General features: G+C 51.8%; 5 protein-coding genes across 5 annotated transcripts; 3 read left to right on the plus strand and 2 right to left on the minus strand.

The window, feature by feature from the left end:
- Positions 1-390: 390 nt before the first annotated feature.
- Positions 391-2010, plus strand: A1O1_02586 (uncharacterized protein; the record flags this gene model as incomplete). Its single annotated transcript, XM_007723497.1, has 1 exon — positions 391-2010. One exon carries the CDS (start codon positions 391-393, stop codon positions 2008-2010), a length of 1620 nt encoding a protein of 539 aa, XP_007721687.1.
- A 684-nt stretch (positions 2011-2694) lies between these two features.
- A1O1_02587 (uncharacterized protein) lies at positions 2695-3371 on the minus strand (the record flags this gene model as incomplete). Its single annotated transcript, XM_007723498.1, has 2 exons — positions 2695-3227; positions 3287-3371. The coding sequence occupies 2 exons, from the start codon at positions 3369-3371 to the stop codon at positions 2695-2697; spliced, it is 618 nt and encodes a 205-aa protein (XP_007721688.1).
- An 809-nt stretch (positions 3372-4180) lies between these two features.
- A1O1_02588 (Ras-like protein Rab7) lies at positions 4181-4925 on the plus strand (the record flags this gene model as incomplete). The annotated part of the gene is made up of 3 exons (XM_007723499.1): positions 4181-4210; positions 4273-4326; positions 4392-4925. The coding sequence occupies 3 exons, from the start codon at positions 4181-4183 to the stop codon at positions 4923-4925; spliced, it is 618 nt and encodes a 205-aa protein (XP_007721689.1).
- A 1587-nt stretch (positions 4926-6512) lies between these two features.
- Positions 6513-7820, minus strand: A1O1_02589 (guanine nucleotide-binding protein subunit beta; the record flags this gene model as incomplete). Its single annotated transcript, XM_007723500.1, has 5 exons — positions 6513-6533; positions 6594-6713; positions 6766-6855; positions 6909-7621; positions 7703-7820. The coding sequence occupies 5 exons, from the start codon at positions 7818-7820 to the stop codon at positions 6513-6515; spliced, it is 1062 nt and encodes a 353-aa protein (XP_007721690.1).
- Positions 7821-10331: 2511 nt separating this feature from the next.
- On the plus strand, positions 10332-10778 carry A1O1_02590 (uncharacterized protein; the record flags this gene model as incomplete). Its single annotated transcript, XM_007723501.1, has 2 exons — positions 10332-10463; positions 10548-10778. The coding sequence occupies 2 exons, from the start codon at positions 10332-10334 to the stop codon at positions 10776-10778; spliced, it is 363 nt and encodes a 120-aa protein (XP_007721691.1).
- Positions 10779-12025: the final 1247 nt, after the last annotated feature.

Raw genomic sequence — 12025 nt, forward strand, 5'->3', positions numbered from 1 at the left:
GTGAGCATTAGTAAAATCATGTACCAGATGACAGACAGTAACAACACCGAGTACGGACCTAATATAACGTTTGCGCAGATTCGAGAATGACGTTGCCAAACTGCGTACCTTGCAGGTTAATCCGCCTAGCCGCGTACAAGTTGCCCCGTTGGCCTTTTGGTGTTCGGGCGCAGCGGGAACGGCCATAATCTTCAAGCGGCTCTTTGCACACTGTTCTTCAACACCCTCAACCCTTCGCTCATGGGACTTCTACTCCTAAAGACTTCAATTTAATATACTTTGCCATTTTCCGGCGATTCATTTCGATAACTCCATGTCTGCGGCATTTGAGGCACCTTCGCTATTAATTCTCGTTGCGACCAATTCCTGCCAAACTCCCAGGCCTTCAATATGGGATCCTTGTCGCCGCAGAACAAACCCTTGTCGTTCGCTGCCTTGAAGGCAAAGAAGGCTCCTCTCAAAATTACTACGAAGGTCGTCACTGTGAATACAACACCGAAGCCGACGGCGCGAACACAATCCTCAGGAGCGCATTCGAGGCCTCAACCCTTGCCGAAGCCACATCTCAACGGTGGCGCGCGCAATTCGAGTACGCCTCGCAAATCAGCCACGCCGGCCTCGATAGCCTCGCGACAGCCGAGTCGGGAACCGCTCGAGCGGGTGAAGCAGGAGAGTCACAACCGCGTCAAAAGAGCATCGCCTGCCGTTTCGACGCCGAAATTCTCCAGCTCGGACGACGAAAGCGCAGAAGACGAAGACAAGCCTAGGAAGCGGGTACGAGTCGGCCGCAAACAGAGCATAGACGAGAAGCGTCAGGTCCGAGATCCTAAGGCGTTCTCCGAGGATGAAGACATCATATTGCCAATGGTGCATGCGCTGGATATCGCGAACAGCACGATAATAGAACAAGGCAGGGATAAATATCAGCCATTCTTTACGGCACTGCAGGGGGACGAAGATGAATGCCCAACAATCGAGCTTCAATACCCAAGCGCGGTCCAGCGCGAAAAATATCAGCTGGTAAAGCCAACTGATTCCTCGGACTTCAAGCCTCTCGACGAAATAGAGGCCAATATGAAAATCGTGGCCGAATACTATCTCGACAGCGAATCCGCCAGCAAGGTTACTAGCGAAGCCGATGGCTCTGGACTCGTTCAGTTGCTACATCGGCAGGCAATGTTAGGACTGAAGGGACGGGTTGGTGCGCAGTCCAGGTACATCGATGGAGTCGAGAGATATAATGCGCTGGTGGTAGAAAAGCGCAAGGACGGTACAATCGCGAACAGGTTGGATCAGATGAACCGCGTCGATCTGAGGCTGGTCGAACACATAATCAAAAACCAGGTCTACGCTCGCACCGTGTCGCCGCAGGTGAATCTTGTCAGACATTACGAAAGCTTTTCGGACAATGTCTATGGCGAACTTCTGCCGAAATTCCTGAGCCGTATCTTCAAGGAAACGAACCTGAAATCGGACCAGGTCTTCATCGATCTGGGATCTGGCGTCGGCAATTGCGTCCTCCAAGCCGCACTGGAGACAGGTTCTGAGTCGTGGGGTTGCGAGGTTATGGATAATCCGAACGCATTGGCTCAGCTCCAGGCAAAAGAATTCCCTGCTCGTTGCCACCTTTGGGGGATCAAACCCGGCGAAATCCACCTGATTCATGGAGACTTTCTTAGGAACGAAGCAGTCCGGCAAGTTCTGAAGCGAGCGGACGTTATCCTCGTGAACAATCAAGCCTTCACAGCGGAGCTAAACGACAAGCTGAAATACGTCTTTCTGGATGTCAAGGAAGGAGCGCACATTGTCAGTCTGAAACCATTTCGCAGCCCGACGCACAAGATCAAGGACTCCAACGTGAATGATCCTGTCAATGTGCTGTCCGTGATCGAGAAAGATCGCTGGAGTGGAATGGTCAGTTGGACAGACGATCCAGGCAAGTGGTATCACCAGCGCAAAGACTCCACGGAATTGGAAAATTTTGTCAAGACCATGGAAGGCTTCACTTAGATCGTGTAGCTTCCGCTTTCCGCTGTGATGGGTATGACCTTGCTGGGCATAGGAGGGCCATTTCGTCAGCGATTGCATGAGAGCGATGAATGATGATACCGCATAGCGTTGGTTCGGCAGCGTGCATTGCATAGAGGGTGCCCCTTAAATTACCACTGGTAATCTTATCCCATATTTCCTGCTGCCGTGCATCAGGAATCGGAATGTTGTTCATTGAGCGCGAAGCATAATGCTTGTAATGTGCCCTGCAAGTTGCCAAACGGTCTGTAGTATGCCCATACAGTCACGACAACCAATTCTTGCTGATGAAAGCACTCGCAATGCTGTCTCGATTTCGGCGTGCGTCTGAGAGCCAGATAGACGAACAGTAGATCCGGTGGCTAAATCTTACGGGAAGTCGCCGCTTCGATATTGCTAGCAGAATTCGAGATATAGTATGAGATGCTGTCGTGTAAGGGGAACTGCTCAAGGGTCTGGTCTGCATTGAAAGAATGGTTTCAGAATCCTTCCGTGACGCGGGACGCTCTGCGGGCCTGGTCATGAAGCGTGGATCGATGAGAGCAGCATGTCAGAAGGAAACATCCAACCCTGCAACCTGAGGTCGTGTAGTTCTGGCGCGTCCGGAGGAGGAGCATTGTGAATGGTAGCATCTGCCACTGGGTTCTCGTGCCAATGATGGCGGAGTCAACCAAACTTGTTATCCTCATTCATCTGGTCAGCCTCCTTCCCCATCCTTGCCATCCATCGGTCGACGAGTTCTCTGTTCTCCTTCTTCAACTTTTCGGAGTGTTCCTCAGCCAGGTTCAATTGTAGATTCAGAGTCACGTTCTCGTCTTGGACGTTCTCGATCAACTTGGCTTTGCCTCTCAGCTCCTCGTCACGGTCTTGTAGCTTGAGCGTCAGCTGTGATAGTTTGGAGTTCAATTGAGCGATGCTCTTGCTATCCGATCTTGCCTTTGCCTTCAATGCAGCCAATTCACGGGAAGTTGCGTCAAGACGGGATTGAAGGTCAGCACGCTCTTGCTGGGCTTTGGCCAAATCCTGCCGGATTTGTACCAGGGTTGGCGAGTCTGGACGAATAGCCGGGGATGCAACCCTCCTCATGCCCATTCCCATGATCGATGGCTGAGGCGATGTCGGCGGCTCTGCATCTTCCACCGAAACATGTAAAGCAGCCTTCTTCTGTAAATCAGCCTTTTCGTCTGCAAGCTTTGTGCCTAAACGCAGGAACGAGTGTCAGCAGGAGATCTTCCATGCATCGGAGACGAGGACGTACAGTAGTTGTAAAGGTCTAGATTTGCTTTCTCTACCTGGTCTCTGGCGCGCAATGCCGCCAGATATTGCTCGGTCCAGGTAGCCATGCTCTCATTGAGTATGCATTGTGACCGTCTACTTCACCTCAGCGATGAGTTCAAACTCCTCAGGTCTCAGCTAAGTAGCTGCACAGAATAGAAGGGCCGAGGAACTAGATACTCCTTCAACACAAGATAGGTACGTACTTCTGTTCCCATCGAGCATGAATTCGAGGTTGAAGCATCAAACGACGCAGTACGTTGTAGAAGGTTGTCGGCTGAGCTGCCGAATCTGATCCTGGCTGGCTGGCTGACAGCAGTGGGCGCCACATGCAAAGAGCGCTAGGTACTACTAACTGTGTACTTATTGCACTAGGTCTTGCACTAGATCGATAGTGAAAGGCTTAGAGCCTGCTCGGTCAGCCCGTGATCTCATCAGTTGCCAGCCCGACAGACTGCGGTTGTACTCTCAAGTTTCAAGTGGCTATGGTCCACTTGCCAGCAGCTACTACTGTGTACTAGCCACTATCTTCATACTACTTTACTACTAGTACCTGGAGGTGCGTACTGCCTGATGCTCCCCAATAACACCGCATCCCATGACGATTTACTACTCTGTGAGGAACGCATGATACAGGCATTCCCGTTCCACGTCCAGTTACAGCTACCAATCCTTTGATTTGCACAACCCAACAAACCCCATCTGCTTCTGATTATATTCATCGTCGCACCGTCGCACCCCTCTTTCCACTGCCTGGCGACCGTCGTGAGCCACAGTGATCCCGAAGCAGCGAAGAAGCCGATCGGCGGCCGGAACAGATCACCACATCTCCTCCTTGAGAAGCATTCAGCGCAGCCAGATATCATAAACGACAGACATGTCGTCGAGGAAGAAGGTGTTGTTGAAGGTATGATGATGCAATGCACGTTCGCCGCTGCCAGAACCATGCTAACAGACCCTCTTGCTCAGGTTATCATCCTCGGTGACAGCGGCGTGGGCAAGACGAGTTTAATGAATCAATATGTGAGTGTTGCTCCTACTTCTTTGCGTGAGACAGATCACTAACCTACCTGCTTGTATTCGCCCAGGTGAACAAGAAATTCTCCACCTCCTACAAGGCCACCATTGGCGCCGATTTCCTTACCAAAGAAGTCACGGTCGATGATAGAACCGTCACGCTACAATTGTGGGATACGGCAGGCCAAGAGCGCTTCCAGTCCCTCGGGGTCGCCTTCTACCGCGGCGCCGACTGCTGCGTATTGGTGTACGACGTCAACTCGACCAAATCGTTTGAGACACTCGACTCCTGGCGCGACGAGTTCCTCATCCAAGCCAGCCCGCGCGACCCGGAGAGCTTCCCCTTCGTTGTGCTGGGCAACAAGATTGATTTGGGTGAAGAGCGGAGGATGATTTCACAGAAAAGGGCCCTCGCCTACTGCCAGCAGCGCGGCCAGATGCCTTACTTCGAGACCAGCGCCAAGGAGAGCATCAACGTCGAACAGGCCTTTGAAGTGATTGCAAGGAATGCTTTGGCCCAGGAAGAGAGTGAGGAATACGGCGGCGACTTCTCGGACCCTATCAACATCAATCTTGATCAAGAGAGGGACGGATGTGCTTGTTAAGGAGCCGGCGAGGTTTACGCAACAAGAGGCTGTATTACAACCAGTTTTTGAAGCGTCGGCTGGAGATTCGAATAGGCGGTACCTTGTTTCCGGTCCGGTTGTGAAGAGAAGCGATGCAGGCTGCTGCTGCTGCATGATCAGCGCATTGTAGGTGCCTCTTTGGCATGTTTTGTGTCCCTATGTTTCTACACGGCGTTTCCCCTCTGGCTTTGGGATTCAGACGCAGGCGATGCAAGGCCGAACGCTAGGCAGGTGTACAGGCCCAACAGATACGAGACAACCCCACAGGTGCAGAATTGAGCGATCGGGCTTTCATTCTTCGTACTGCGTGGCCGACGTCAAAGTTGTTTTCCGTAACGTTGTCATCATCAGTAGTAGGCCGCATTCCTGTCCCTTACGGGAGGCTTTTCTGTGACGACTTCATATCACTTTTGCCATCCACAGTAGTCCCAGAAACCGAGCCGCTGTTCCTAGCGAGAATCAGACAAGGAGGAAAAGCAGGTTCGATGCCGATCGTAATCCTTGATCGTCGAGCGCGCGGGATACTCCAGAAACCCTCGACGCAATGCGTCACGTATGATTTAGAAGGCTGTAGTGCCGACCTCCAGATGCCGACATTGAGTGATTAGAGCAACGAGGCAAAACGAGCCGCCATCCAATCCCAGGGAACGAACACATCTGCGATACGCAGCATCCACGATACATGGTACGACCAGCCCACCAGGACGATAGTGGCAGCAGCCAGACTCGCTGAATAGCTCCATGTCTTCCTCTTTCTTGTCCTTCCTACGTTATGGCCAATTTGCTTCTGGGTACACCGTTTCCTGTTCTCTACGGTGGATGTGGATCTGACTTGCTTGGAGCATATTGCTTGCTAGAATCCACTCTGATCAACCACAAGCCAGGGATCTGAATGCTGGCAGTGATAGGGAAGGATACATGGTATGGAAACAGAGAAGGCGAAAGCAATTGGGCCGATTCACAGAATGTTTTGTTTTGTTTGTCTAAGAATTTTCGCGCTGCTGTAGACACGCTATGTTAAGGAGACAAGCAGAACAAGTCTTTTGATTCTCCGAGGAGTACTCAAAAGTAAAAGTCGAGGGTCCCCTGGAGACAGACAATCCTGCAGGCCACATCGCAGGCTTGTTGTGGCACATAAAACCGAACTCCATTCGCACTAAGCCCGATCATCATAGTCGTCGAGGATAAATTAGGTGCTTGCCCTGCAAAGACTCGAAGGTCCCTAGGAAGCAAACGCCTGACTGAGAAAGAGAACAAAATCGAAGGTGGCATAAGAGGTTGTTCGTACCAGACACCCGGTCAGCGGAGTGTTCAGTCGAATTTGTTTTCGAGACGCAGATAAGAGTGAAGAACCCCGTCTTTTCCCTTTGATGCGCAATCAAGCCTGCGACAGCAACGACTCAAGAAGGCATTGATTGACCGGGAGGGGACGAAGAAATCGGGGGGTGAGGGAAAAGTGGCTCTGACGCTGATGGTGCTGTGTTCTCGCCGACTTCGAAGGAGGTTTCTGGCCAGCCCGTGGCCGCCGCTGAAGCAGAATATATCCTCGCCCCAAAAACCCATGTTTTACCATGCCCAGATTTTGAGCTGGAGATTGTTAGCTTCCGTTTGCCCACAGTCACACTCGATATTAATGGCTCGACTTACTAATGAATCCCATGACCCAGTACATAAGCTGATACCATCATTGCTGACACCAAGACAGCTGACTCGGTTTTCGTGGCCACTGAGGGAGCCCACCTTGTCACCCCGCAAAGTATCCCAAACCTGGATGTTCGTCAGTTCTGTGAAGGGCTGGTGGGTTACGAGCGGTACAAACCTTGCATTCGAAGTCATCATAGCCCGCAAAAAGTAATCTACCAGAGACCGAGAAGGCAACAGACGTGATGCCACATAGGACTTGTTCATTCTGCGAGATATGTCAATATACCAGACGATATGCCCCAACACCAGTGCACGCACCTGGTAAGCCATCAGCTCTCGATCGGCTCTGATGTCAAAGAGTCTGCATGAGGCGTCGTCTGAACCTGTCCCGAATGCGTTTCCATCCGGGAAGAATTGAATAGCATTGATGTCGGATTCATGGCCGGCAAACGTTTGGACTGCTTTTCCCGTCCGCACATCCCACAGCTTTGCGAATGCATCACATGCGCCCGAGACAAACACATTGGCGTTGGTGGGATTTATGCTGATGCTCATGACATCGCCCAGATGGTCTGCAAACTCGGTAACCTTGGAGCCCGTCTCAATATCCCATAGCATACAAGTCATATCGCCAGAGGAGGTGATTATTTTTCGGTCGTTGACGAAGCGACAGCATGACAGATATCCAGAGTGTCCGGACAGCTCACGAGCCACACGGGTTGGGCCCTCTCTCGTGGAAAGATTGTAGATTGAGCATATGTTGTCAAGGCCGCCACACGCAACGTAGTTACCACTGGGGGCATAAGCGCAGGTCATCACCCACGATGAGCGTAGGGGAATGGCGTGGACCTTGTTCGTGGTGTAAGCATCCCAGATAATGAGCTTCCCGTCTTGTGACGCTGAAACCAAATGGCGCCGGTCTGTTGACCAATGCATGGCATAGATTTTTGCGAGATGTCCTTTCAGGTTCCTCCGAGGTTTCATGCCTATCCGAGGTAATGGCTCGGTGTGTTGAAGCGCGACTTGACGTACTGTAGCAGGGTTGGAGGTTAGCTATCCGCATCAAGCAGGCATATGCATGCCACTTGACGATGATAAAACAGTCGACTTACAGCTCGTATCTGCCAATTCATCCTTCTTTCGCTTGATTTTGTCTTTGAGAGCTTCGGCTTCTCGTCTGGCCGCCGTTATTTTGGCCTGCATCTGTTCGCCCGTCATATCGTTCGACATCTCGGCGCCTGCGGTCCTCCTGGGCCCGACTCGGAGAACGAAATGCTGTGCCAACTGATTCGCGTGTCCCAAGGTCTGCGTACGAGGGAGTTCCCTTGATTTAGAGGTTGCGACGACGTCGGCGCTCGCAAAGCGCAGGAGCTCAACCCGAGCAGCTATCAGGGATGGGCCAAATTGCCCGGTTCCACAACGCTGTAATGGCAGGGACGGAGCGCGACGAACGAGGACTGAGGAACCAGGACTGAGGGGCGAGGGAAATGGATGGGTGAATGCAACCACAGTAGATCACCCCCAGAACACTGGCTTGAGCCTCGTAGGGAGATGGAATGATGGAGATGGGTGAGGTTGGATCAAGAACGGCACTGAGGAAGTGTAGACACTGCAAGAGAGTACGGATAGAGGGCACGACTGACAGGCCAGGTCGGGTCTGGTGCCAGTAGTGCAACAAGCCTGGGCCAGAGCCTAAAGTGCAGTGATGCTTCTGCTCGCCGGTTGGACCTTGGACTGGTGGAGAGTGTGGTCAATGTTTGGTTTAAGTGAGTTAGTCATTCTAGGGCAGGCTTTAGGCAGCTCCAGTGCTGGGGTTCACAGACTAGGCGGGGCTGTTTGGGCGCGGAAGCAGCAAGCAGATCACCCCGGTGTCTTTTAGGCTTTTGGTTTGATTCGAAGCTGGACTGTCAATTTTGCCAAAGCCATCGCACCACCCCATGGTCTCTGTTCGCTCAACCTTTACGGGATCCAGCTATTTACATGCTGAAGGGGAGTCATGCTGGTCTGCTAAACGCATCGAACCCTGCCTACGGTCAGTAATGAGCGTTTACTATCTGGGGACTGTGTCTGCTTCTTGTCACGACAGATGGCAAACGGCAATCGGCGAGATACGAGGCATATCGCCGCAATCAGCGGCACCCACTGCGCTGCTAATGCCGTACTACGTACTCCGTTACCGACTCCGACGGGCCATCCCTGCGCCAGAGCTTAACTCTTTGGGATGGCGCACAGAAAATGCCAAATAATAGGTGGATGAGATGACGAGGATGCGCGCCAACCTTCCTGCCACTTGACCAGTCAAACATTCTCCCAGAATTGATGGAAGATGTGTTAAAATGGAGCGGAACAGAGGGTTGACTTGATGGGAGTCTCCTGCCGGGGTTCGACCACCCAGGAGGCTTGCCAGCATCCTTGAGTTGGTGGTCTCCTAAGCCCAGGGTTCATCCCCAAGCGGGCGGTTGTGTGGGACCGAGAGAGCTAGGAGAAGAACCAAGGTCAGTCGCGTTTAACCATGCTACTAGTGAGAAGCGAGTGTTACGCCCCATCAGCATCCACCATCTCTGGAGTTCAAGACACGCCAACATAATTGCAAGTGGCAGAAAAGGGGCCTCAAGGACATTCCGAAATCTGGTGACTCTTTCAACTGGCTATTCATTTCCTTCATATTCATCCTAAGTCGTGATTGAACGTATATTGTGGTATGATCCCCGTGGAGCAAACCTTTACGGCAGAGTCCTGACCTGGGGATGTAGTTATCCACCTATCATCCCACTCTTCCACAGGAGCCCGCCGGGGCACTTTGACAGCCTGCGACGACGCGAACAGCCCGGACATCTGTTCGGCCTCTCGTTTGACGTGACCTCGGGAAACCTAGGTAGTGTTGTCCTTCACTAGTCGAATCGCTCTCTCAGCCTAGAAACTGGCTTTGTTCTCCATTGGGATCAACACGCGGGTGTCCTTGCCTACCTAGGTATTTATGAACTTCGTCTTTTTCTTTTTCACTCCATGGGCGCAAATAGCCCGTCCTTGATTGTCCCGATCGTCCGCTAAAATTTGAGCCGGCTTTGGTAGGACGGGCGTACCCTCTCAAGGCACCCACCGCCTAACACTGAGTGACAGCCGGAGAGCTTCAGCGCTGTCATATCCCGCTATCCACGCAGCTTCGGCGAATCACAGGCATGTCCGGGCCAATATGGATAGAGGCTTCGACCGTTCTAGGCTGTTCCGAAGAGCAGGAGGACGTGCGTCAATCGTGTACCGAGCCCGGACAAAAGAACATCCTCGATAGCGAGACAACTCTGAAATATGCACGAGACCTAGCTTTGGAGCTTATACTCGAGTATCTGCACTTCAGAATACTTCGAGCTCGGTGCATCGAAGTTGCAAGTTGTCTCTTCCTGTGGGACATGCTCAGTTTCGCCATTACGGAAATCGACCCGACTCGGAAAATGCCACTACGAGCCCATGGACTGTTCGCTAGTGTGGCAGCAATGAGTGGTGCATTTTGACAAACATGCCAAGTTTCCGTGTGATCCAAAGGCAAACACGACAAACATTCCAGCACCTTACAAGGTTTACCTTTGTTACTACAGGTAGTATACCTCAGGGAAGGTACCTACTCACTGTACTGCCGTTCTGCAAGGCTCGCTCTGCTACAGAGAACTTCTCAATATCAAGTGTTGCTGCTCAAGCTACTTTTCGTTCTTCTCTTTCATCCCTTTGTCGTTCACGCGGCTCAGCATGTTCTGGACTATCGGTTGCATCTATGGTGCCTCCTCCGTGGCATTGGGCGCTTTCGGAGCTCATGGATTAAAGAAGCGGATTGCTGACCCTTCCAAACTCGCAAATTGGTCAACTGCTGCTCAATATCAGGTAAGCAGACGGATTCCGCAATGACCAGTTTTGTGATATGACTTTGGTGCATCAGACTGTCTAATTGCTTTGCCTTTATCACAGTTAATTCATAGCGGCGTCCTCCTGCTGGCTTCTTCCGTGGCGCCCAAGAACAGAGCTGCTGCCATATTATTCACTGCAGGGATGACTATGTTTAGCGGCAGTCTGTATCTGCTGGTTCTTGATCCTCAGCGGTTCAGAGCCTTGGGTCCGGTGACACCCTTGGGAGGGTTGTGCTTGATCGCCGGGTGGGGTGCTCTTGCTCTAGGAGGCAAGGGAAGGCTGATCCGGTAGAACGGCGAAGGATGTCTGGCATGCCGAGTCTACTTCAAGTTCGATCCTGACTCAACTGTCTGGGCTGCGGCAGACTCATCGCTGCTTCAAGAGCATGCATCGGAAATGTATTATTTCATGGATATTTTGGATATACTCGGCTTAAATCCGACGGGAAATCTATTCTCAGTACCCAGCTCATCTCTCGAACTGTCCATATACAGGGTGTTTCTCATTAGAGTAAATTGAAGATCTCTTTGTACTGCTGGAAAGCGAATCTCGTGGCTCTCATTCAAAGAGCGTGTTACAAATCAATGGAGTTATATGGTAAAGTATCAACCTTCTCTGTGCCACAGCCTGCACCCTCCCTGCACCTGGGAAGTCCGCCTAGGAGACAGGCAAGCTGCAAGAACTCCCCACTGTGCCGAGAGCTGGAGGGAAGGGGCACCAGGGGTAAGGAGGCGAACTCGGAGGTGCTTACCTAAGCTAATTGCCTCTGGCCTGCCGTTAGACACAAGTAGAACACTGTGGTAGAAGCCTTCGGGCCAAGTGCAATGATACCCAGTTTGACCTTATACTCATTGTAACAGCAATCTTATCGCATGGGTTGTTCTTATATGGTGGACAGCAAGCTTGCAACATTTACAGGATGTTGACTTTGGTACAACGACCCCAGTGACTTGAGAGTACGTATGTAGGTACATAAGGTGCTTGAAGGTACCACCATTATTAATAATTATATACTACGACTAGTAGAGGGTCTTATAGGCGCGACAGGCTCGCAGGCCTCCTATAACAGCCTAGCTTCCAGAGACCGATGGCAGCCCAAGGAGATGCATCTAAGGCTCCGTCACCCGACTGTCTGTCTACGAGCATGCTCGGAAGTTGCGGGGCTTGGCTGGGTAGACGTCAAGCCTGATGAGCCTTGGAACACACGTCCCTCCAGGGGGGCTGGATCAGTCAAGTCGTGGGCGCTGGCTACTGCACACAACAACAGCCAGACAAATAGGTCCCTCTAAACTTAACCTGTCCACCGGGTTGAGAACCAAGGGAAACAAAGTTGCATTCATATACTACTAGTAGTACCTACCTAAACAACGGTAGATGGCGATGAGCACAGTTATCCTGTAAATGATGTGTTCACTTAACCTAAGTACTAGTATGCTCCGGTAGTAGTAGGCTTGGAATTACACACTCGGCCACTCCCAAAGCCCTTGAATGCGCCCCTGCGCCCGCCACCGCTGCTGCCGCCACCAAATACCTCGCAC

The sequence above is a fragment of the Capronia coronata genome (assembly GCF_000585585.1).
Source record: "Capronia coronata CBS 617.96 chromosome Unknown acBCG-supercont1.2, whole genome shotgun sequence".
In the NCBI taxonomy this organism is placed as follows: domain Eukaryota; kingdom Fungi; phylum Ascomycota; class Eurotiomycetes; order Chaetothyriales; family Herpotrichiellaceae; genus Capronia; species Capronia coronata.